The sequence below is a fragment of the Bos taurus genome, chromosome 25 (assembly GCF_002263795.3).
Source record: "Bos taurus isolate L1 Dominette 01449 registration number 42190680 breed Hereford chromosome 25, ARS-UCD2.0, whole genome shotgun sequence".
NCBI lineage: Eukaryota > Metazoa > Chordata > Mammalia > Artiodactyla > Bovidae > Bos > Bos taurus.
Genome location: NC_037352.1, coordinates 21,843,266 through 21,870,304, shown reverse-complemented (window position 1 = coordinate 21,870,304; position 27,039 = coordinate 21,843,266). Strand labels below are relative to the sequence as shown.

General features: G+C 45.0%; 1 protein-coding gene and 1 long non-coding RNA gene across 4 annotated transcripts in view; one reads left to right on the top strand and one right to left on the bottom strand.

Annotated features, from left to right (window-relative positions):
• The window catches only part of PRKCB (protein kinase C beta), a 375,621-nt gene that overhangs the window by 10,633 nt on the left and 337,949 nt on the right, over positions 1-27,039 (bottom strand). For all 3 annotated transcript variants that reach the window (XM_005224690.5, NM_174587.1, XM_015460312.3), the window contains 3 exon segments: positions 23,531-23,611; positions 23,139-23,246; positions 16,957-17,097 (listed from right to left, as the gene is read on the bottom strand). In XM_005224690.5, coding sequence (XP_005224747.1) covers positions 16,957-17,097; positions 23,139-23,246; positions 23,531-23,611 — 330 coding nt within the window.
• Positions 8,780-18,285, top strand: LOC107131818 (uncharacterized). Its single transcript, XR_001495079.3, has 2 exons — positions 8,780-9,169; positions 15,309-18,285. It is a non-coding gene; the product is annotated as an uncharacterized lncRNA (long non-coding RNA).

The following is a 27,039-nucleotide window of genomic DNA, read 5'->3' as shown; positions in this document are numbered from 1 at the left end:
GCGTGGACCACACCTGCTTCTCTGGCTGGGAACGCTTCAGCCTCACTCAGAAGAACACCCAACCCCCTTGTCATCACTGGGGCTCCTGGAACAGAAAGGGGGCCAAAGCCAACTAGGTTATTTAAAGTCACATGGAACCTCTTCCACAGTTGGAAAGGGGAGTGAGGATCATGATGTGTTCACTTGAGCCCCCAAATTTAAGAGCCAAGACCACTTGAAAATCTTATCTGTGAACTGTTACATGTGAGCTCTTTCCCCCCTCTTTTTCTTCCCTTCCTTCTAATTTCTGTTTCGTTGTGTTAATAACAGCTCCAAGTCTAGCTGTCAAATGTGGAGTTGGCTCAGTCACAGCAACCACAGAGATCTTTCAAAGTGCCAACCTGGATATGTCACTTTCCTGCCCTTGTCTGTGGTGGCTCCCCATGGCCCAAAGCCACACTCCTCAGCATGGCTTACAGGTTGTTTAGGAGTCGGCGCTGGTCACCTGGCCAACAGCCCCTTCACTGCCCACGTTCCCCTAGCCCAGCTCCCATCCCCAACACACCCTCCAGCTGTGTTGAAATCCTCCCAGTTCCTGGAACGCTCATGCATGCTCACCTCCAAGCCTGAGCACAAGCTGTCTCCTCCACCAGGAAGCCTTGCCTCCCACCCTGTTCCCCGTCATTGCCTACACATCCTCTGTCTCCAGTCACTTCCTCCAGGAGCTTTTCCTGGAGGCCTCCTCTACACACCTGGGTTTAGCCCATCGAAATACAAGAAGGGACTCCCTGGTGGTGAAGGGGTTAAGACTCCACACGGTCATCCTTGGTCAGGGAACTAAGGTCCCACGTTCCGAGATTCAAGAGACAGAGTGTTCATCAAAGAGTTGTTAGAGGGGGAAAAAAATTTTTTTTGAAATCAACTCTTGACCAATAGGGAAAAGAGTTGAATAAATAATGATATAACTATTTTTATGTATTACCATGCAAAACACTTTTAAAAATTAAAATAAGATGTAGAAGAATCTCAAATAACAGTTATATATAATTAATAACTGTACAATGTTCCCATTTTATAAATTATAGACATAAATGTGGACATACTATCTGCATGTGTATTATATATGTGCTTGGAGAGATTGGGAGAGTTACAGACTGTTTGATTTTTCTACCTTTTATGCTTTTGTGTTTTTGAAAATTTAAATATCAGTCAAGTAGTATTATTAATAAGTATCTTTTTAAAGATTTTTTTTAAATGTGGACCATTTTTTTTAAAGTCTTTATTGAATTTGTTACAATACTGCTTCTGCTTCATATTTTGATTTTTTGGCCATGAGGCATGTGGGATCTTAACTCCCAGACCAGGGATCAAACCACACCCCCTCTGTTGGAAGGCGAAGTCTTAACCACTGGACTGCCAGGGAAGTCCCTACAAAGCCCATTTTAAATGAGGGAGCTATTGAAGTGGAGAAAAGGGGGGAAATAGGAATAAAGGGAATGGAAATATTTAACCAAATTGTTAAAATCTGCCTGGTGCTGTTTAATGAGCTTCATGTTAGTTAAAAACCCTAAGATTTCCCTAATAGCTGTCCTAGTGTGTACTCTGGTGCTAAGGGAATGATGACGAAGGCTAATATTTGCTTATCTAAATGGGCATCTTCCATCTACTGATTTGCTGGGTACCAGAAATAAGATGGTGTATAAGATGTCCCTGTCCTTGTCACCATGGAGCTTACAGTCCAGCAGAGGAGACAGATGCATACACGGACAGCATGGAGCCGTGTGACACGTGCTGCCACGGAGTCCAGAGGTGAGGAACCTGAGAAGACTAGCTCAGGGAGAAAGAAGAAGTCCAGGGAGACTTTCTGGAGGAGGTGACATCTAAGCTGAGTGGGATCAAAAAGAAAGATATTGCTTCTTAGAAGGAAAGAGCCCAGGGAAGAAACAGAAATGAAAAGAGATCAGCCACAGATGACGCTGGAGAAGAGGATGAGGGTCTGCCCCATACTTCTCGCTGCTTAACCGGGCTTGACGACGTGAGGCCAGTGGCACAGGGGAGCTTCCTGCCCAGCCTCCATCAAGACATCAGGGCATCTTCAGGAACCGAACCTAGGTCTTGATGAAAAGACACCCAAGCATACAGTCTGAGTAAAAGACAAAGGAGTCTCTCTTTTTTTTAAATGTGCAAATTCAATGAAATTCGGGATCCTTTTTAGGCTGTGTGGTTCTCCGCAGCGGAGAATGCAGGAGGGTCCCACCCAGTGAGCAGCAGCCAGCCACGGACAGAGCCACACACACATTTGATCGTTTTTAAAAGTTGTCTGTAGACCAAGGTTTTTCTCCCGAGAAAAGTCAGACAATATTCGAAAGTGTCTGGCCTTTGGCAAAGAAGGAAAGATTAAAGCCTCCTTTTCTGATAATGGAGGTCCCTTACTATCGGGATATTTGATCTCTGTGTCTATTTAAGAAGAAATCGGCAAGAGAGAGGTTTTTGTGCTGGATAGCAAGTTTCATTTTTTTTAACAAATTTTCATTTAAAAAACATGCAATGTGTGTTTTCCTCAGTCTCAATTTAAATGCTACCTCCTCAGAAAAGCGATTCCAGATCACCTCCAAGTCAAGGAGCTCCCTCTTTTCTCCTCTTCCTGTTATTCTCTCTCAGAACAACCTGTTCATTTCTTCCATAGGAAATAAAATGTGTGAATATCCAGATCTACATGTTTATTTCTTTGTGTATCTGTCATTGTCTATAGTTCCATCTAGATTGTATGAGCTACTGTATGAGTTTACAATCTCGATGGAATATAGATGATGACATGGCAACCCACTCCAAAATTCTTGCCTGGAGAATCCCATGGACAGGGGAGCCTGGTGGGCGACAGTCCATAGGGTTGCAAAGAGCTGGACATGATGGAGGCTACTTAGCATGCACACACACACAAGAGCTGAAGCCACATCTGATTGGCCCACACCTGAATTTTCAGATCCCGATACAGAGCTGGCACTGAGTGCTGTTCAACGGATAAATGGTAGTATATATGAAGTGCTTATTTTTAGCCAGATACTGTATAAGTGATTTACAAGCATGATCTCATTTAATCCAACAGGTTTATGAAGTCTGCTCTACAACAAGGAACAGATTTAGAGCTTAAGTAACTGACTAAGATTTGCGCTCAGATCTGACAACTGATCCATTTATGCAGAAACAAACAACTTGTTCACAAGTGCCAAGAGAAAGAAACAACAAAGTCCTTTATAATTCTACCACCCCAATACCTTCATTATGTTAACATTTTGGTCTATGTCCTGGATAGCTGGGTGAATTGATCGATGAATGCTTTTTACTCTCTAAAAAATGTATCATCACTTTAAGCTGCTTTTTAAAACTAGATGAAATATACTCTAAATGCTTTCCTATGTCAACAAAGTAACATATTATTCTTATCCATCCTTTAAAATTCATCCTAAACCTAAGCTGCTGCTGGCTTCAAATAAACTAGCCCTCAAACAGAAATTGCCCCTTTTATTTGCCTATGTTTTTATAGCCTTGATTCTCACACATCCATAAGATAGGCAGGAAAGATTATCTCCACTTAACAGAAAATTTGAAAAGTTAACAACTTGGCCAGGGTCATACAAGGTAAATGAGGAGAACCACGATTCGAAGTCTGGTCTGCTTGATTCCAGAGACCACAGGGTGTCAGCGACATCTCACTGCCTTGCAAATTGCATCTGATCATGTGACATGGACTTAAAAGTAAGCTGAAAAAGAAAAAGTTAAGTTGACCTGGGTAATAATCTTAGCACCATCAATCTGCAGATAATCTGTAAGCAAGTTATCTAAATTCCCTTGGCCAGGTTTCCTGTTTTGTCAAATGGATCTATCTTGCAGGGTGCGGTGAGAATGATTTGACAAAATGCACATTAAAAAAATCTGACATGGTAGCTGGTAGCTGCAGTTGAGTTGTGACTCAGCCAGTCCCATCCAGTGAGCTAGTCTGATGGGGGTGGCTGTACCCTGGCAACAGAGGGGTCCTACAGGCCCTGCCATACCCCAACCTACCCTAGTGAAGTGGGAGGTAGATGGGCCCCTGGGCTGGACAGTTGGAGTTTGTCCAGCAGAGAAACTTGGAGATCTGTTTTCCCTAGACACTCAGAGGACAAAGTGGCAGGAGCTGAGCTCTGCTGGAGCAAAGAGATAAAACAACCAAAAGGAGGGGGTGCCATCCCATAATAGGTGCTGTCAAACCTCCCACAGGCCTCTGCACTGGAATCCATCTTGGCCAAAACCTGTGCAAGCATATTGGGGAGGGCCCTAGGCCAAGTCAAGTGTGGAAAAGAAATAAGATAGCCAGCCAAAGGTAAGCAAAGATCCGGAAGAACTGCCCTATAGAAATGATTTAACTGCCTCTTTACTAGGGCTCCTCTCCATTGGGGAAAACGCCCACACCCTCCCGGGTGTGTCTCTCTGCCTTGCTTCTTCTGTCTTAATAAACAAACTGTTTCACCGTGTGTGCTCCCCCACATGCTATGCTGTGTCTCTGATAATAAACTTTGTACCTGTTTTTACAGTTTTTGCCTGTTTGAGAAATTCATTTTTCAATGGGGACAAGGGCCAGAGGAATTTTGCTCCAAGCCTCTAGCCCCTGGTGGACTAACAGCTAGGATTCCTGGTTTCCATCCAAGCCACCCAGGTTCAATTCCTGGGCAGGGAACTAAGATCTCTCTTCAAGACCCCTCACTGCTGTCTCTCTGAGATCACCAGAATATACTGTTAACAGTTACAGGCACTTAATACACAAAAATCTGTCCCACCAAGGTTGGCAGAGTATGCAGGAAGCCAGGTGAGGTCGGGCCCTGGGCTCCTGGTGAGAGACAGTGAAGAAAATGTGGACCCAGGCACAAAAGGGATACCTCCTGTCTCCCATCCCAGCCTCACTCCCTTGGAAAGACATTTCAAGCAGATTCACAAGCCACCTCTGAGTTGTTGTTTTTCATACCCTAATTGGAGGGCATTTTGTGATTGTTTTTAAGAAACTGTACTTGTAAATAAACAAGAAATACACTTTGGATCTTTCCCTCTCTGGGTCATGGGCATGTCTTGGTCCTCCAAGTTCTAATGTCATCAGAAGTCTTCATGGGACTCTGCTTATTGTGATGTGGCAGCCTGGAGGGCAGTTTGGGGGAGAACGGAGGCGTGTATGTGCATGGCTGAGTCCCTTTGTTGTCTGCCAGAAACTACCACAACATTGTTTATCAGCTATACCTCCAATACAAAATGCTTTTGGTGATTTAAAAAAAAAAAAAACTTAAAAAAAGAAAGAACTTCTCCATGGAGTCAATTTTTCAAGCAGGAATGGTTGTGGAAGGAGGAGGAAAGTCAGCCAGCTCAGTGCCATGAAAAAAAAACCAAAACCTCCAAGATGGAAGGGAACAAAGTGAGGGGTGGGAATTGAAGACGAGCACTGACACCCTCATGTGTGAGGTGGAGGACCTCTCCAGAAGCTCACCCAGGACGCCGATCACAGTGGGTGGCTCTGGGAAGAAGAACGAAGGAGCCTAGTTAGGGGTCTACAGGGAGGTACTTAATTTCCCTGCATAGCTTTTGATGCTGCTGGAAGTTTTAAACTCTTTTCAGATTTTTTTCTTAAGGAAGGAAGATCAAAGTACCCAGTTTGACGAGGTCAAGAAAGAAAAGACAAGTCTACGAGAGGAGGCAATTTTGAGGTCACTGCTGACTCAATGCGAGGGATTTCAATAGAATGGTGGGGGCAGAAGCCAGATTGCACTGAACCATGGAAAGAATGGAAGGTAAAAAAATGGAGGGAGCAAGAACTCCATCCAGTTTGCACGAAAAGATACCGCAGTGGTAGAATGGAGAGATCTCAGTCTAGAGGGAAGAGATTTTTAAGATGAGAGACTTTGCATGTTTCTGTGTTGAACAGAATGAATCTGAAAAGAGCCAGAGTGGGCATCTGCTTGGTTTGCAGGCACAGCGAGCAGCTTTATTTTTCTGGGAGAATCCACTCCTTCCCCTCTGCAAGATGTCCACTTTAGACAGGGGCAGACCCAGTCCCTTGACAGGTGCCCTGGATCTGGCCAATCAGAACATTCCATCCCCTGGCCACAGTGATTGCTTTAGAGATGGACATATGACTGAACATCTTCCAACAAGACTGAGTTCCAAGCCGCAGGAAATTTTAGAAAAAGGAAGCTCTCTTTCAGCAGGAATTGCAGAAACAATGGGATGTAGGCCTGGAGCAGCTATGTGCCCAAGAAAAACTTTGAAGAATAAAGAAGTCAACAGAGAGGAAAGCAATCTTAAGGGATACAGAGAAATGGATTGTTTTTGACATGGTCCAGACTCTGGATTCAGTCACAACTAAATACTAAGTCAGTTTGAACTGGGTTCCTATTTGCAACCCTAGGAGTTCTGATTAATATATGGAGAAGCTGTGGACACAGACTGGCCAGAGTAGACATGCAAAGGACACAGGAGAATGGGGGTTCAGAACAGAAAGGAACATCTTCATGAAGAGAACCTGTTTGTTGACACAAAGAGGAAGGTAGGTCAAAGAGGTCAAGATGACTGTGCAAGAGCAGGAAAGCCACCCACCCAGGGGCACCCACACGCCTCCATTTCCTCTCAGCTTACGAGATGAGGCTATCTGCTGAGACCAAGATGACCAGAACTTTAGTTGGGGGACCTTCAGGAAAGAGAAGGTTTGGGGACTTTCCAGGGGACTCAGAGAGGGACTGATGGGGAAGGCTTAAGAGCCTGGCTGAGATCAGAGCACCTACAACTGAGGACGCTCAGAGGGGTCCAGTTACTTGCCCACCTTCACTCAGCTGATGAATTGCAAGGCTGATGTTTTGTTTGTTGGGTTTTTTTTTTCACTGCACCGCATCATTTGTAGGATCTTAATTCCCCAACCAGGGATGGAACCCAGGTCACAGCAGTGAAAGCGCTGAGTCCTAACCACTGGACTGCCAGGAGATTCCCAAGGCTGGTGTTTGAATCCTGGCTCTGCTGACTCTCTGTCCATATTCCTTCTGCTTGACCCAGGCTCCCTGGATCCATGGGCTCATCTCCTCGAGTTCTCTCAACCTTTGGTCAACAGCTTTCTGGGGAGCTGTGATAAGCATTACAGCCTGGGCAGGGTTGACAGCAGAACTGAGGAGCTCGACTTTATGGACATTCACCCAACAGAGCCCATCCCCCAGGAATGTATTTAAACTTGGGACTTGACCAAGAGCAGTTCAAATCCCACATCTGTGTAGCCGGGTTGGGAGATGAAAGAAGAAACATCACGGAAGCAAGAATATAGGCTTCGGAGGTAGACTGATAGGATTTCAAATTGAATTGGCTTGTGACCATGGGCAAGTTACTTAACATCTCTGAGCCTGTTTCCTTACTAGTACAGGGTGAGTAATAATAGCATCTATTTCAGGGGGTTGTTGTGAAGGTGAAATGAGATGACTAAATTAGATAGTGTGCTCCACTTTCTACTAAAATTGAATAATTTCATAGAATATGGCTGACCCATTTTATTGTTACTGTCATATATAGTTGTTATTATTAAGGTCCTGCATGCATTCAATGGAAGGCTAGTTATCTTGTTCTGGTTCTGTCATATTCCCCATGTAAGTCCCTTGGGCAAAACTTGGCCTTCGCTTCCTTGTCTCCAGCATGGAGGGGTTGAATTCCGCTTCTAAAGTATTTTCAGTTTTTGACTGCTGTTATATTTCAGTGGTCATGGCCAGATATATCCTAACAGCTTCATGCTTTCTCCCAGCATGTGGCCTTTCCACCTACCATTTCAATCAAACCATTGCCTCCTCTGCCAGGGGACAGCTCAAAGTCATGCACCTGGCAAATGATTTAGAAACTTCATTTGGCCCACGGACCTGTCAACTTGAACCATCCTTCAAAGGGAGTCCGGCTGAATCCGCAGCTTAAGTAGGTTCTCCATGGACGGATGGAAAAGGAGATAAAGAGATACACAGACTCTAGGTTGCATGTCCTAAACAACTCTTGGCTATTTGTTAGTCGGTGTAGGAAGGTCGCCTAATATTTTGATTAAGATCTCTGCAAACTCCACACTCTGAATAACGAAAAGAATAAACAGAACCGGGTGGGGAAATGTCTACTTCTTAATAAGCCTGTCCTGAGTGCCTCATTTCAGATGCTGCCATGCCCCGTATCCAGGGGTTATTCAGTGTCTACTGTCTTTGTCAGCCTCGAAATCAGCGCCTTAAGGAACAAGTCAGATTTGCATCTTTTAAAAATTCTGCCAGAAAATTGTAAAAGGTGTGAATATGCTACTTGTTTGTTGCCATATTTTAAAATAAATTTTAATTCATTTGAACTGTAAGAATACTTAGTCTTTTTCTATTATGTAACAGACACCATTAGATGCTGTTATCATGGCTCTCTCCCATCAGTGTGATCACAGACCTTATTAAAAGGGGCTCCAAGTGCTTCGAATAATCTTTGCAAGATACTGGGCATGTGGAATCCATGGTTCCACCTCCTAGCCGCTGGGCCTTGAGCACATGTCCTAACCTTTCCAAGTTTCATGCCCTCATATCTGCAATACGGTGACAATGACACCTACCTCATAGGGTTGTGAGAGTTAAGTGAGGTAATGCCTGGAAGGCCCTTAACACAGTTGCCTGGCTCTGCCGGAAGAGCTCGATGTTTTTTCCAGTGTATTTGAATAGTACAGCTTTTATAAAAAAGTATTTTAAATCCTAATATTCAAAACGGTATTATTCTCTTCAGCATTTGGTACCTTGGGGGAGCTAAGTTCTATTCTTAAATAAATCATATTAAGTCAAAGTTAGCTCCCTTTCTTAAGCCTTGAATTTGGAGTTTTAATAGCAAACATACAAAGGTTATGCTTTGTGGCTTCAATTCAGAAATGTCAGCACATCAAACACACGTTCAGATACACACACAGAGACACTTACTCACACGGTGTAAAGGGCAATTGGCTTTGGAGGAGAATGTCACATGAACAGAATTGCAGCTCATTAAAGCAGTGCTTGACGCTTTTGACCTCAGCTACATAAACAGTGTTTTCAGATGACAGAATTACTAAGAAACCAAGTCCTGTGAGCACGACTGAGTCTCTGAAGCAGTTCGGCATTTAGACGCCCAGAAGATGCGAGTAACAGTATGCGATCCAGTAAGTAACCTCTGCGGTATTTTGGAAACAATATTAAATGAAAGGCTCAATAAAATACAGTGGGGGATAAGGGGCTCTGCTGGGTTTTTCTGTTTGCTTTTTAGTTTGCAAGATTCCAAGACTTTACAGATATGCAGATGCCTCAAAATTCTACAGAGCTTTACAAAAAGTGAGACTGGAGAAGAGGTAACCAGAGCAGAAATGATTGGCATCAGCCTGTTGTACGTGGGGGCTGGAGTCTGAGAGCCTGACACCGAGGCTGGGAGGGAAGGAAGGAGGGGTGAGCAGGCTGATCACATCTAGATAGTAACCAATGGCCAGCTGGGATGAAAGGATGTAGGGAAAGGGTTCTTCTTAATGTCTATGTCCCGCCCAGCTGTACTCAACTCCCGCCCAGAGTGAACCAATGATCAGATATATCTTAGAACAAGAATAGAGCCACATTTACCAGTGGGCAGATGGCTGTACACACCCTAGCGATGAAGGCTCTCTGGACTGTAACGAAACAGGACATCCTTGTTGCCCTGTTATTAACACTTTACTCTCCTTCTTCAATTTGTTGCATTGCCTGTTGGGCAAGTTGACCCAAGGGCTGCCTCCATGGGGCAGCTGCAGCCTCAAGCCCAAGGTCAGGGCCTCTTCCTTGTTTTCACAGTGAGCCCTGCATGAGGTGTCACAGACACCAGTGGACTTCACTCGCTCAGGCGTTTTGATTTAAAGACCTTATGCTAGCCTGGGCTTCTCTGGTAGCTCAAACGGTAAAGGATCTACCTACAATGCAGGAGACCTGGGTTTGATTTCTGAGTTGGGAAGATCCCCTGGAGAAGGAAATGGTAACCCACTCCAGTTTTCTTGCCAGAAGAATCCCATGGACAGAGAAGCCTGGTTGGCTACAGGCCATGGGATTGCAAAAAGTCGGACACGAACGAGCAACTAACACACACATGCTAGCCTATCTTGCTAACATCTGTGAGACTATAGCACCTCATACTACAAATTCTCCAATAAAACATGCTCACCACAGAGTGGTCTCAATGCACCCTCCACTACAGCACAGCCACACTCCAAGCTGATCACCCAGTGGGAACTTCTGGTTACAGACCTTGGCACATGGAGCGTTCCATGTCATGACGTCATTCACATGGACCAGAAGTATAATCCACTGGATAACCATGCCCTGCTCTATGCCCTCAAGCTGGCACTCTGGACTCCAGAAGCTTCCATGACTATCCATTTCATCAGTTCACCCTACTTCTCACCAGGCCCAACACTCAGCCATCACTTTATACCTGAGGGCAATTATGCAGGTAGTCCGGAGTCTTCTTCATCCATTCCTTCCTGCCCCTGGGGTAATTACTGAGCACCCACCAGGTGCAAGGAACTGGAGAGGGACTGAGGAAGCCAAGATGAACCCAACTTGGAGGCTAGAACATCATCCTGTCCATGAGCTGAGCACCTCTCACCTGGGTCAGCAACCTACCCCTGTCCCCACAACAGGTCAGATCAAGCTATTTCTCTGCCCATCTTAGTTGGAGTAAAAGTCAAAGATCCTACAATGACCTGTACAATGTCTCCTCCCATGGCCTCTCTGATCTCATCTCCGTTTACTCTCTCCCTTGCCTGCTCAGCTCAGGCACCTGGACTCTCTGCTCCTTCCTAAATGTGCCAGGCAAGCTCCTGCTTCAGGGCCTTTGCATCTGTTAATACTACCAAATCACTTTCACCCCCAGATATACACATGGCTCACTCCCTCCCTCACCTTCTTCCCATCTTTGCTGAAATGTCACTTTCTCAGCGAGACTTTCCAACGACCCTATTTAAAACTGACCTCTCAGGGACTTCCCTGGTGGTCGAGTGGTTAGGAATCCGCCTTGCAATGCAGCGGATAAGGGTTTGATACCAGGTCAGGGAACTAAGATCTTATACATCTCGAGCAACTGAGGAGCCCTCACACTGCAACTACTGAGCCCTAGTGCCACAACTAAGACACAATGTAGTCAAATAAATAAATAGAGAAAATAAAACTGACCTCTCTGTGACCCAGCTCTCCAAGTGCCCACCCCTCCATAACGCTGATCAACTTCTAACAAACATACCCACTGATTTCTATGTTTATTATTTCCCTACTCTCTCGAGAAGATTAAGTTTCACAAGGGCAGAGATTTTTATTATTTTTACTGTTGTGTCTCTATGACCTAGAAGAGCACCTAACCTCAATAAACAGGTGATGAATGCATGATCCATAACACCCCCACTGGAGGACAGAACCAGATCACACCACTTCTCAACCCACTGCCCCACGACACACCCAGTCACATACTCAGCCCTTCACCCACAAACCAGCAGCTCCCACTCACCACACACTGACCCAGAAGACCCTGCCGGGCACCCCAAGTCACATACAAAGAACATTCTGTACTAAAGCTTATACACCCCTTCAGTACAGCTTTCACCATGCTACATGGCACACCAATTACAACAGCATCTACCAGTCCACTCACTGGGTGGTGGCACCCCACAGAACCATGTCCTAGCCCCTGCTATTGCTGTGATCCAGTGGCAGTATCTCATCTGGGAGCATCATAGAAATGCAGCATCTCAGGCCCTGTTGTAGACTGGCTGAATCAGAACCCACATTTTAATCATATGTCCAAGAGACTCTGTGCGCATATTAACGTTTAACAAGCTCTGCTAGGCTACATCATGATGCCTGTGCCATTGGCTGGACAATGACAGGCTGTGGGAGTCACAGCCCTCCCCATCCAAAGTGCAACAATTCATGCATTGCATCATCAGATCTTTCATCACACAACCAAATGATGCTATGACAGATACAATTCAGTACCCAAATTATAGCCCTTTATAAATAGGGTAACTTACACAACAACCAATTTATTTGAGCTTCGCTGCTGGGCATGAGAAAAACCCCCTCTGTGCTCTAATAAATATCCCTAAAGAATCCAGTATGTTCCTCAGCACAGTGCACTGCAACATCTTATTTGACAGCCTTTCATTGAATCATTCATTTATTCAGTAAAAATTATTAAGCACCCGTTATGTGCTCAACATTATGCTAAGCATTGGGATCCAACACTGAAAAAGACAGTCTTTTGGTCTCGCCAGAAAGACAGACCTTACACTGAACAATTACGACAAAGTGTGATGAGTTTGTTGATAGGACTTTAGCAGATGATCTCTACTTGGCAATTGACAAGAGCTTCCCTGAGTGGGTGACAGTTTACTGATTTGATGAGGAGGAAGGAGGAAGGTACCAGGAGGGTTAGGGAGGGAGGGAGCATGGGACGGCTCCGGGGTTCCCAGGTGGCTGGCTCTGCATGGGCAGAGCCAGGAAGGGAAGGAAGGCACTTTGAGTTTGAGGAGCTGAATGACACTCAGCAATGCCAGTTCTTGAAGTTAGGAGCCTGGGGAGGCAGTAGAGGCTGGTTCAAGGAAGACTCTAAAAGCCATATATGCTGAGGAACAATAGACATTATCCCAGGGGCGGGCAGAGAGCCATTGATGGAGTGGAGTCGGGAGGGAGGGGGTTGGAGGGGGAGATTTAAGCAAGAGAATGACACAATCGGATGCACATTTAAAAAAATTACTCTTGTACCCTGAAACAGTACATGAAGCCAGTGTATTTCAGTAGTTTCCCATGATACCATGTGAACAGCTCCTGCCACAATAAAAGATGCACTGAGAACGACTTTTAAAAAATCCATTTAAAATTATTTTAATGAGCCTTCAATAATAGCACCCTTCACTGGTGTTTGAATATAATCCTCTGTTATTGCCCCGTGGTTTTTCTTTCTCTTGCTGCACTCTATTTAATAGCACGCATGAGTCAAGAACACTGACAGATACATGCACGCCTTTCAATATCCTGAGAAGCACATGGAACTCTGCACACACTCACCAGGGCCTTTCAGAAAGTGTGGGGAAAGGGAAAATGTGAAATCCTCAGGTGGGGGCTGGGGGCTCTAGGGCTGGCAACTGCTTTGTGAAAGGCACATACCCAAGTCGAATCGAATGAGTGTGTGATGTGTATACATTGTGCTGTGTTGTGCTTAGTCACTCAGACGTGTCCGACTCTTTGTGACCCCCATGGACTGTAGCCCACCAGGTTCCTCTGTCCATGGGGATTCTCCAGGCAAGAATACTAGAGTGGGTTGTCATGCCCTCCTCCAGGGGATCTTCCTAACCCAGGGATTGAACCCAGGTCTCCTGCATTGCAGGTCAATTCTTTACTGTCTGAGCCACCAAGGAAGCCCAAGAATACTGGAGTGGGTAGCCCATCCTTTCTCCAGGGGATCTTCCCAACCCAGGAATCGAACCGGGATCTCCCACATTGCAGGCAGATTCTTTACCAACTGAGCCACAAGAGAAGCCCAAGAACACTGGAGTGGGTAGCCTATCCTTTCTCCAGGGGATCTTCCTGACCCAGGGATTGAACTGGGGTCTCCTGTATTTCTGGCAGATTCTTTTCCAGCTGAGCTACCAGGGAAGTCCAGTGTATACATTATTATGTTTATTTTGAATTTACCCTAGGAATCAGAAATTCTTTATTCAGTGTCTTGTTTCCTTAGAGGTGATGGTAGAACATCTTGAAGTCTATAGCCCAGTCCAGTCACTGTACTTTGAAGGTCACTGTTAAGCCACACAAACATTTCAAGACATCAGCTGGTTGGAAACCATATCCAATACAGAACAGTTGAAGGATTCTATGGATCATCACTAGCTGTTGTAACCATTTTGTGTTATCAATGATAAGAACAGCTCATTTTTCCTGAGCACCCTCTGTGGGCCAGGGTATTTATTCAAAGTATTTAACCTGCCAAAGTGGACTCTGGTTGTAAGTAACCAGCACTTATGGGACCCAGCTAAACATCAACCAGACTCTGCAAGATCTCTACCCTAGAGATTATAAACTGACAGCCACGTATGGTTCATGGGTGTTTTATTTGACTTGAGTTGCATTTAACTTTTAAAATGTTGTTGCTGATATGTTTTTTAAAATAGTGAGATTTCATACAAAAGTCCTGAGGAGGATGCAGCAGTGCAGAGCCTGCATCTCCCATAGGACTGACGTGGCTGGCCCCATGCCTGCCTCATAGAAGGTCCCCAAGGAAAGATCACTCTTACTTTCATGAATAAGATAAAAAGAAAATAATAATCACTGATGATCCACAGGACCCTCCAATTGGTCAGCTGGAGATGAACACCCACCTGTTGAGCCTTGAGAACCACGAGCTCCCCCGTCTGCCCCTCTTTAAACCACTCCCACCTCTCTCACTGACATTACCTGCTTGGCCTCTGTAGCCATCTGAGTCTGTGACCTGTTCCTGGAAGGCACCTCTCCTCACTCAGACTGTGTAAAAACCACTGTCTTCCCCTTAAAGAGATTTCTCTCCCTGCCACGTTCCTTTGGCCTCTGTTTAGCTTCCCTGCAAGAGCTTTTGACCATAAACTCCACAGCAGTGAGTCCTAGACTGGAGCATTTATCAGATTCCCCTTGAGAGCCCCATGGCAAGGTTTCTGACTCAGGAGGTCTGGGGTGGGAGCCTGAGAATTTCATTCCTAAAGTTTCCAGGTGATACTGATGGTCTGGGGACAACTCTTTGAAAACCACTGCTCTCTAAGCAAGGAATGAACCTCAAATGTCAGTGGTTCAATTCTGGTGGGGATGGGGGCATATACATCTCTCCTCTAGCCAAGTGGAGAGAGGCTGATCTGCATATTGAGACCTCATGAACAGCCCTGCAAAACCCAAATAGGGTGTGTGTGTCCCCTCAAGTTCCCAGTTTCCTGACTGGAGAACCCATTCTTGTCTTTCAGATTGCTTTTTGATCTTTTCTTACATATAATAAAAATGATGATACTGCCTATGACATGTAGGTGTACACACGAACCCCAAGTACACACATGGACATTATCTTAGGGACTAGCACCAGCAGGACCCTCACTGCTCTGCCCCTTCAAAGACCCTGCACCCGAGACATTGACCAACAGGTGACATGTTGCTAACAAAAGTCATCATCAACTCTCCCAGAGTGCCTGCTGTGTACCGGTCATGTACTGAGTACTTTATGCATCATGACCCTCCCCTGATAGAGAAACTGTTGTCATCCCTGTATTACAGATGATGCAACAGAGGAGCAGAGAGGGGAAACGACTCCTTCAAGTTCTCCAGAGGTAAAGCAATCAAGAGATGGTTTATTGGATCCACTGTATTCATGAGAGTCAGACACGATTAGGAATACTGTGCTCAACCCTGTGTCTGCATTTCAAGATGGATGTTACTAACCTGGAGGACAATAGGTGACGTCATATGGGACATGCTTACAGGTGGACAAGGGGCGTGTTGAGCCCAGAAATTGCAGGTTTTGGAGTATCAGAGAAAGAAGCTCTGGTTGACAGAACAGGACTCAGTGATGGACATTCTGAGGAGGCTGATTTGGTATCGCTATATACACTGGCAACAATCAGAAGGACCACAATGTGGAACTCACTGCCCCTAAAGGACCCCAAGACTGAGCACCAGGAATTATCCAGAGAGAAACAGGACTCAGCAGGGATACTGTGAATCTAATCATTTGGGGTGTGCAGGGCTGGGAAGTGTGAGAAGCACCTGAGAGGCTTCCTTAAACTACATGCCCTTTGTCCCCGGGGCATCCTGGTATTGCCTCTAATGGAGTCAGACTCTCAGAATCCTCATTTCCTCACACACTGGCTGAATGAACTTGGAGAGAGCACTCAATTTTTATGAGCTTCCATTTCCTCTTCCATGACGTGGAATGACAGCACCTGCGTAATATTTTGTTTTGAGGATTTGCTTAGATGCTATGTGTGAACTGCTTAATATGGCCAGGTAAGTGGCCATGAAATTAATAATAATAATATCAAAACAAGCATCACTTTCACTATCATTTTTCACATCTGAGATCCTCATGACTTTTGGTTTTGATAACAACGTTTACGTTCAGCCTTACTACTTTTCAGCCTTAGCCAGCAGTTGCAACCCATAATAAAGTCACCAGGTCTCCCCTGTACTTTAACAAAGAAACATCCTTCCAGTAGAATCACGGTCCTGATTAATCCAGGAGAAAACTCCTCCTCCCTGCTGAGTCCTTAGGGATGGAAGTGCTCCTGCATGCACACGACCTTGGGAAATGTGAGACTTTCACTCTTTCAACAATTCCCCGAGAGCCATATCCACACCCAGAGGCTCTGGGAGGGCTTTATGAGCATGCCAGCCTCTGCTTCAATCTGGTTCGCCTTGGGTGGGAGCTGGCTGGGCGTTCTGTCTTCTTTACTGACTCAGATGGAGTGTATATTTCAAAATTAAATTTAAATACTGTTGAGATAAACAACATGACCTTTTCAATGTCAGTTTGAAGAGAAAATGACACAGTTGAACCAAGGAAAGACCGAGGGCAAAATTAGATTCTTTATCGCAGTCCAAAAATGGATCTGAACTCGGCTCACCCAAAAACCATTCCCCCAAAGCTGCCAGCTCAGACGGTTACAATAATTGAATCAATAAAACAAAAACACAACATCCATGGTCTTTCCCGCATATATTGAGGCTGTGCGGGCGGAAATCTCCATTTTTGTACCCGCTGTCTTTGAGTATAAATATGAACACTTATAGACATGTTCATCGAGGTCCACCCCTCGGAGGGCACCATGGGCACACACATCGGAGAGAGGAAAAGAGCCTGTTACGACGTGGACCCAAAAAACATTATGATGTGGACCCAACTGCCTTTAGAGAACGGTTTACTTACGGCTTTCGGCTTATACGGGGGCTGAATCTCTTTGCGTTCAAGTTTCTCCCAGTCAATATACCGGAAAAATGCATGCTCTTTGATGTCACGTTCACCTTCAGGTCCACAACCCAGACGTTTGCCTGGGTGTTTGGTCATCAGCTTCAAGAGAAAGAGAAATGTAGAATGAATTTCAGAAGAGGAAATGTGGGACTTTCAGAAATGATCGCTCCTATGAATGAGGGAAGACAGCGCAAAAGACTCCCAACTAAATCTTTATTTTTGGCTTTTCATCCCAGCAGTAATTTCCCAGCCAGGTCTTTCTAATAGGAGGACCCAACAAAAGTGTCTGCTGCTCCCGGTCCCAGAGCAAAGTCCATTACAGTTAATCACACTTCAGCCTGACTGTGGCCCTGAACTTCAAGTCAGAAATATCACATGGTGCGTTTTGATTTAAGAATGACTTCTACGCAATTACTGATGCATTTAATGAGAACAGTTTCAATATCTTCAAATTCTCCTCCTGCTACCACGAGGAAATGGGAGTTTGACCAAAGCAAAGGGCACGTTCATTCAGATAATGTTTGCATTTCTCAGTAAAGCGCTTGTGAAAATGACAAGACAGAAGAAAAAATATTAGTCAAATGGACCCAAGTTTCAAGTAATTACTTTCCAAAAGCTCATTAAATAGTCAAAACCTAGCCCAGCTCATTTCCCTTGTATCACACATTACACTAAACTCCGCTGAGGTTTCTTTGGTGTCCCATTTAAATTACTTAATTATCAAAACCCTCCATCTTTGGGTCTCTGAGCCAGAGCTAAATAATAAGATGAATAGACGTTCTAAGATGAAACCAGACAGGCTCCCTCTTGTAAATGAGTCCAAAGCAGCAGGAAAATATCTCTGATCTCAAGACTTAAGCAAATGCACAGAGAGTCAAGACGGAGGAGTTGATGATTAATTTTTTAAAAAAGAAAGATCAGCAAGAGGCCATCAAAAGAAGAAGCAAGACGATTGAAACATACAAGACCATGAAGCTTCCTGGAGTTGACTTGACACCAAGAAGCCCGTGATGTCAGACTCCTCAGGTTTTTGCCCAGGGCTTGAGGATTATGGGGGGAAGGGATGAATTCAGCAATTCACACCTACTCTGTTGGACTTTCAGCTCAGCCTGATTCTTGCTACAGATAATCTGTCATCAGAAACTACCCTCCTACACCCCCACACACAGAGAAGCACATACTTTCCACACATGCTTTATCTTCCAGGGGAAAAATAACCCTGCAATTCTGTTTCTAAGCTACTTCTTTATAAATTTTATGCCTAGTCTTACCCGAATCTCACAATGACCCAACGAGTTGGGTGTTTTAATTTTTCCCCCCCTGAGTGACAAGGCAATTGACACTCAGAGGGTTAAGCAACTGGCAAGGACTCACAGAGACAGTAGATGGCAGAGCTGGGATTGGATCTCACCTCTGCTGACCTCTAAAATTTGGACATTTAGAGACACAGATTCCATGTGGTTCCCAGGGATGATCTGTGGTCTCACTTGGTCAGGAAAAGTTTAGGGAGGGCAAGGAAATTGGGCCGAATCTTGACTTTTGTGTAGGATTAGAATGGGAGGAAAGAAAAGGTTACGAGGCCTTGGTTAGCACAACCAGCAACCCTATCCACAACAGCTTCCGGGACTTCCCTGGTGGCTCAGTGGTAAAGAACCTGCAGTCAATGCAGGAAATACGGGTTCAATCCCTGGTCTGGGAAGATCACACATGCTGCGGAGCAACTAAACCTGTGTGCCGATACTACTGAGCCTGTGCTCTAGAGCCCGAGAACTGCAACTGCAGAGCCCACGAGTCATAACTACTGAAGCCCATGCACCTAGAGCCCATGCTCCACAGCAAGACAAGCCACTCCAGTGAGAAGCCAGTGCACTGCAACTGGAGAGCAACCCCACTCACCCCAACTAGGGAAAAGCCCGGGCAGCAACGAAGACCCAGCACAGCCAAATAAATAAATTAAATTATATATATAAAAAATAACAGCTTCCGTGTCCTAAGCACTTCCTGTGTGCCCGGGCTCACAGCTATTATCCGTTACTCTTTCATCTTCACAACATTAAGGCCTCAGAAACTATTATCCTCATTTTCCACATAAAGACACTGGGTCCAGAGAAGCAGGCATCTGCCTAAGATCACCCAGCTAAGTAGCAGAGCTGCGCTTTGAACAGATCAGCCTGACCCAGAGTCTTGAAGCTCCATCTTATAGTTCCTTATTGTTTTCACCTTAATGTATGGCCAACTGGGGCTTCTGTCTGCTTCAAGTTTATTCAAAGGGGGAGTGGTGATCCGAGCAAACTGTATACTAATTTTTTTATGGTGGAAAATAGGGTCTTTAATGGGATGGATAACAGCAGTCCCCAACCTTTTTGGCACCAGGGACCAGTTTAAAGGAAGACATTTTTTTCCTCTGACTGGGGTGGGGGCGTGGTTTGGGGATGATTCAAGCGGATTATAATTATATAATTATGAGTGCACTTCACTCATTATTATTACATCAGGTCTACTTCAGATCATCGGGCATTAGATCTTGGAAGTTGGGGACCCCTAGATAAGCGGACATTTTCAAATGGAATGAGACTTTTTTCAAAAACCTAGCTCACTTTCCATGTAAATAGGAGAATGCTAGGCGAAGGAAAACCACTGCAGAAACACCCCAGCACTAACTAATGCGAGGCTGTGCTCAGCTCTTGCACGCTGAGCTCCGGCGCCGGAAGCCAGCCATGCAGACAGCTGGACTTAATCACTCTTCCGATCTCTGATCACCTCCCAGACGCATCCCCTGGGGCCCACGGTTCAGGAGGAAGCATTTGGCTGTTCACTTGAGCATCACTCCTTCTCTGGAGCATCAACCTTGAAGAAAAAGCCCACACGGGCCTCAGCCAACTCAACTCAGAAAGGTCCCCAAACCCAATAGTAAGAAAGTCACCCTCGCTAATCCTGAAGGTTATGGGTCTGAAATTAATAGAAATCTGCTCTACCAGGGAAACTGCTAATTGGAGCTGAAGCTGAATGCAGCTGACCTGGAAAACCCTTTTCTCCATGACCCACTTAGAACTCCAGCTGTCTAGGCAGGCAGGGCTGTGAAGGGGAAAGTCCTGAACATGCATGGAGCACCTACTATGTGCCAACACTATGCGAGGAGATTCCTCTTCTGTTACCTCATCATTTAACACTCTTCCAAAATTCTGCATAGTGAGGATTATTATTCCATCTTCGGAGATAAAGAAACAGAAGCCCACAGATGCAAAGTAATATGCTCAAGACTGTGCACCTAGGAAGCGGAAGGGTTGAAATGTACAAATAGTCTTGAATTCCCAAACCCCCCACTTTAAAAATCCAAGGCAGGGGGAATGCAAACTTGAATATCAAGAGGAGGTTAGCATGTAACATGGAAGTGCCAGCGTTAGTAACAGCAGGAGTTGTAACCCAAGGGTTTTGGAACACAGTGACAGACTCTCAATTGAGTTCTATGTATTAACTCATCTCCTGATCAGAGAACCCTGTGTGCGGTCCCATACGTGTGTCCCCAATCTGCAGATGAGGTGGAACAGCTTTCTGGCTGTCACAGGGTTAATAATGCTCACACTTGAACTCAGATGCGGGTTTCTGCCCAGAAAAATCAGGAGAGGAGAGGACACATTCTTATCTGAAGGACAGACTGGCTTCCAATACAGCTGACGGATGCCTTCCAGGAATGACAGACCAGCGTGGAGAGATCAGATTTTTTTGAAAGAAACTGGAAAGCTGAATGTTAGAGGAAATCCCCTGATTTTTAAAGGTCGCCATTTTTCTTTTTTTTCCCTCCAGTGATTTTATTTCTTTGTTTTTATTGGACTATTACTGCTTTACACAGTTGTGCTAGTTTCTGCTGTACAATGAAGAGAATCGGCTATATGTAGACATATATATCCCCTCACTCTTGGACCTCCCTCCCATCCACCCCCATCTAGGTCATCACAGAGCACCGAGCTGAGCTTCCTGTGCTTTATAACAGGTTCCTGCTAGCTATCTGTTTTACACATGGGAGCAATACGTGTCAATCCTAATCTCCCAAGTCACCCCACCCTCTTCCCTCCCTGTGTCCACATATCCATTCTCTAATGTTGGTAACTATTTAACAAACTAAGAGCTCCCTCTCTCCCCACCCTGTATCAACTCATCTCCTGATCAGAGAACCCTGATCGCATGGGCAGTCCCATATGTGTATCCCCAATCTGCAGATGAGGTGGAACAACTTCCCGGCTGTCATAGGGTTAATAATGCTCAGACTTGAACTCAAATGCAGATTTCTGCCCAGAAAAATCAGGAGAGGAGAGGACACATTCTTATCTGAAGGAAAGACTGGCTTCCAGTACAGTCTCTCCCTGTCTCCCCATCCTGTATGATGACTGTAGGGGTTTGCCCTGGCCTTGTTCTATGCCCTCTCTTTGCCAAGGGCCTTGTTTAAGCTTCTCATGAACAGCTCAGCTGGTAAAGAATCCACCTGCAATGCAGGAGATCCCAGTTCGATTCCTGGGCCAGGAAGATCCCCTGGAGAAAGGATAGGCTACCCACTCCAGTATTCTTGGGCTTCCCCGGTGGCTCAGACGGTAAAGAATCAGCCTGCAACGTAGGAGACCTGGGTTTGATCCCTGGGTTGGGAAGATCCCCTGGAGGAGGGCATGGCAACCCACTCCAGTATTCTTGCCTGGAGAATCCCATGGACAGAGGAGCCTGGTGGGCTACAGTCCATAGGGGTCACAAAGAGTCGGACACGACTGAGTGACTAAGCAAGCACATGAACCTCTCCACGCCCTGTACCTCCCCTTCCCTCTTCCTGCCTCATACCTATGAAAACTATTTTCAAACTATAAATTTTGAGATGTTAGGGACTGAGATGAATTCACATATGTCTTCCCCAGGGATATTTGCATCCTAACCTATGCAGCTGACACACAAGCTTAGGTGATTCTCAGAGTGGGAATTCAGGTGGCATGACAAGGTGCTTCTAGATCGAGGTTGGCCCAGGTGTTATAAACCTCCTGAGTTCAGCTTTCCTTCACTCAGGCCAGCTCACATGCCATGTGATGGGTTAGGAAGGGCAGAGTTGGGTTGGGTAACGAGAAATCTGCAAACACCATGAGGATCTAGAACCAGCAGCCCTGGTTTATCCGGACACACAGGTGGGCACGCTCCAACCCTGAGCCGTGCTGGCACTGCTGACTGCTGGGAAGGAAAACTTCATAAAGGCAGCATCCCTGAGCCCTGTTCTCTGGGGTCTCACAGTGTTCCTTTCATTCTTTCATCAGAGTTGAAGACTTACCATATTTGAATAATAAAAGGCAGTGGTTTTTAAGCAACACGGTGACTTTTTCACAGTACAGATAGATGCTAAACTCAGTTTCTAGGGGAGAGGCTGAGGTGTGTGCCTTTGAAAAAAGCACCACAGGTCATTCTGATGGTGCCAACGGGGAGGACCACTGGTCTCCAGGTATTCACCCATGTCATTGTGAGCATGTCCTGGCCAAACACAAAAAACAAAAACAAGCAATCCTTACCCAAAACAGGTGTCCTGTTTTGTTCACAGGTAAATTTGCATACATCACTATGTACAAACTTGCAAACTTTTCAGTCATTTGTGGGTTAGGGGGAGAGTAGGGGTTGGGAGACACTCAATTTGGGTCAACTTATCTAGCGGATCCCTTAAACTCAATACTGTGATTATTTTCTTAGGACAAAAGGCACATACTCTTACTATTAACTAAACTCGTAGGCCCCAGCATTGAGTGAGGCTGACCGGTCATGTCGTACCCCTCTTGGGTACCTTCCCCGGGTTCCAGCTCTTTGGCAAAGTTTCTGGGCTCCCCACCTCATTCATTCCATAAGCCTTCCTCTGTGCTGGCCTAGAGCCTGGAGCCCCGCCACATGCTATTGCAGGCAGGCCTCTATGGTGTTTCTGTGTGAGTTAGAAGAAAGCTCCCTTTCCTCTGGGAGGCAGCAGGTCTGTTCCGGGCTCACAGGCTGGCCAGTGGACCAGGGGTGGAGTTTGACCTCCACTACCCCTCCCCGGCCCCAGGCGCAGCATCCTTGTGCAGGGCACGACCTGCACCCCTGCACCCCTGTAGGTGGTGGTCCTGGCTGCCAGCTTTAAGGGGCTCACTCACCCCTTTGCAGATGGCCACAGCTTCCTTGGACATGGACTTCGGATAAGCCACGTTGTGTTCCATGATGGACTGGAAGAGTTCATCCTCGTCCTCCCCTTCAAACGGTGCCTGCGGAGCAGAGCGCAGGGTGGGAGGAGTCCTGCAGGAACTATACCCCCCACCAACTGCCCCAAACCAGCGTGCCCAGCTCCCTGGGGTCCACAGCCAAGCCATACCCAGGGCTTCCAGGAAGAGGATAAGGAAATGGGGTCAATAGATGAGGGTAACCCCAAGGTCATGGAAATTACAGAGGTTCAGAGCTGTGAGCTGGTATCCGGCTGACACTCTCAAAGAAACCACGGGGATGGGGGTGGGGGAGGACTTTCCTTACAAGTCACTTAAAATTCAATTACCTGCCCAGCCAACATCTCATACAGCAGGACGCCAAATGCCCACCAATCCACGGACTTCCCATAGGGCTGATAAGCAATTATCTGGAAAACAGAAGGCATCCGTCAGGGAGATGTGCAGGTTCTTGCAGTGGCTGAGAATGAATATACACTTCTCTTACAATAAGAGTGGAGCATCCCTGGGGCTGGCGGGGGTAGGGGGAGAGTTCTTCCTTTGCCTGACACCCGCCCGTTGTGAAAGATTAAATTGGCCGTCACAGTTCCAGATGTGGGCCTCTGTCTAAAGGAGTGAACAGGGAGTCCAGTGTCCACCGAAGCTATTTCTTTACCTTAAGAAGATGGATATCCTTTACAGAGATACCTGCAGGCGGGGAAGGCATCTGTGTATGTCACATTGCCTTTTCAAAGCACTTAGTATGGTTATTTTTAATTTTTAATACAGTCAGCACAGCATTTTAAAGGAGAAAACTTGTCTTTCTTTCTCATGATAAAAGTAATAACATTTACACAACAATGTGACCATATGTAAGACTACTGAACTGTATGCTTAGAAATGGTTAAGATGGTGATGTGTTTTTTTGCCACAATTAAAAATTTTTTAAGTTAAAAAATGTAATAGCAGTTATTATTATTTATTTAAAATATAGATATAATATGAGAATACAATTAAAACAGTTCTTTATCAAGAGAGACATTATGATTGATATTTGGTCTATTTTCCTCTAGATTTTTGTCTATTAATATATATTAAACTTTGTGTGTATGAATGTACTTTACATAAATACTTTAATATATGGAACTTTAATACAGCATTTTATTCATTTAGAATTACCATGCTAATATCTGTACATCAACATAACCAGCTTTTTCACCTCTGCATAATGTTCCATTGGTTGGATATACCAAAATCTATTTCATCAATACCCAACTGATTAGGTTTCTTCCATGCAATTAGATATGTGGACATCTGTCCAATTTTCTTTCCTTAAGATAAACTCCTAGGAGGAGAACTGGTGAATCAAATGGTATATGTAGTTTTAAAGGTTTTCATACTTATGACCAAATTGCCAGAGCATGGTAAAGCCTAGAACAGCTGTGTGACCATCCATTAGGATGTGAGTGAAGTGAGTGAGTGAAGTAGCTCAGTCGTGTCTGACTCTTTGCAACCCTGTGGACTGTAACCTACCAGGCTCCTCTGTCCACGGCAAGAATACTGGAGTGGATTGCCATTTCCTTCTCCAGGGGATCTTCCTGACCCAAGGATGAAACCCAGGTCTCCCGCATTGGAGGCAGACGCTTTAATCTCTGAGTCACCAGGGAAGCCCCCTCTTAGGATATAGGGGTGAAAACTAACTATCAAAGGGATTAGTTAAGGAGTTAGGAATCAACATGTACACACTGTTATATTTTAAATGGATAACCAACACGGACCTACTATATAGCACAAGGAACTCTGCTCCATGTTATGTGGCAGCCTGAATGGGAAGGGAGTTTGGGGGAGAATGGATACATGTTATATGTATGGCTGAGTCCCTTCGCTGTTCACCTGAAACTATCACACCATTGTTAATCGGCTCTACCCCAATACAAAATAAAAAGTTTAAAAAAAAAAAAAGGGATTAGAAGGTGATACGGCAAAGGTTAAGGGGTTGAGGACTGAGGGCCACACAGTCCAGAGTTGGAATCCTGACTGCTGTTGCCCAGCCTGTGACCCCGGGTGACGTCACTTAATGTCTCTAGGTCTCAGTTTCTTCATCTACAAAACCAAGTGTATAATAATATCTATGTCACAGAGTTTTAATAGGATGAAAGAGAAATACGTGCCTCTCATATATTATGCCCTCAAAATGTCAGCTATGACTTGAAAGTTCTCTAATTCAGTGATAGTTGGTTTTATTCAACAAATGTGTCTGAGCAAGCTTGGTTATAAAGCTTGGCTATAAGTCTGTTTATCCACCTCCATCTCCCACCTTGGCGTCTGCCCTGAAATCACAAGTGTCCTCTGAGGAGAACTGCTTGCAATGGATGAAGGAAAGCTTTCTGTGAGAACACTTATTGAAAGTGTTTTCACACTTTTAAAGTACTTCATGTCTCTTTTGATCCTCATGACAACCTAACAAGTTAATCCTTTTACAAAGGGAAATAGAGCCTGGGAGGTGAAAGAAGTTGCCAGAAGCGAGGGGCTTAGTTAATGGCAAAGCAGGGGGAAACCTGACCTGCAGTTTATTCCTCCCACCAGCAGGTTGCGGGCTGCAGGCTGGAGGAGGAGGCAGTTTCCCCCGTAACACAACTTGGGGCTTTACCAGCATCCAAGAATCTTTGAAAACCACACATGTGGGGGTCCATGCTGCAGTGATTCTGATTCCATTCATCTAGGGTGATGCCTGGCTATCCCCATTTTAAAAGCTCCCCAGGGACTTCCCTGACCATCCAGTGGTTAAGACTTTGAGTTTCCAATGCAAGGGTTCAATCCCTGGTTGGGGAACTAAGATCCTGCGTGCTGTGTGGAGGGGGAAAAATTAATTAATTAAAAAAATAACAAAAACTCCCCAGGTGATGGTAAAGGGCAGCAGGCCTTGTGAACCAGAGATCACTGAACTCACAGCAGATCAAGGAACTGTATCTGATATCCTCACTAATTAACACAATGATAATAAAGCAATGTATGTCACAAAGGGAAAATGCCATTGGGTCCTAATAAAGAGTTAAGTGCTCAAAGGATTACTTTTCAACTCCTTAAGTAATACACAAATACATTTGCCTTGTGCAAAGATAAAACGGTATACAGATTAAGATTTACAATGGCCTTATCCTCAGAGGTAACCAGTGTTGTAAAACCAGTCTGGAATCTTCATGCATCTTCTATACTTCTGCACGCATATCTACATACTTGTAAGAAACATATAGCAGTGTTCTGTGTATTGTTATTTACCATAAATGGCATCATACTGTATTTATCATTCTGTAACTCAATTTTTTCCTCTCAACAATGTTTCAATATCTGCATATACATCTCATTCACTTTTTGAATTGAGGCTTAATAGTATTCCACACTGAGGAGGTCATGGCAACCTGCTCCAGTATTTTTGCCTGGAGAATCCCATGGACAGAGGAGCCTGGTGGGCTACAGTCCGTGGGATCGCAAAGGGTTGAACACGACTGAGCAACTAAGCACAGCATAGTATTCCATACTGTAAATCATTCAGTCTATTGCCCATCCCTTGATTAACAAACACTGTTCAAGTTAGTACAGACAGGTGTGCTCTGATCTTTATAAGGGTTGCATAATATTTAATATGAATTGCAACTCTTTTACTTCACTGGTAGTTACTGAGACTGTGTCCTATTTTTCATTATTAAAAATAGTGCTGCAACAAAGAAAGGGCTTTGAAGACATATCCTTCCGAGTATGGTGTGTGTTTGTGTGTCTGTGTGTGTGTATGTTGCAAACTAGATTCCTAAAAGAGGAAGAGTTTTGGTAACAGAGTAGGCAGGTTTTCAATTTAGTGCCA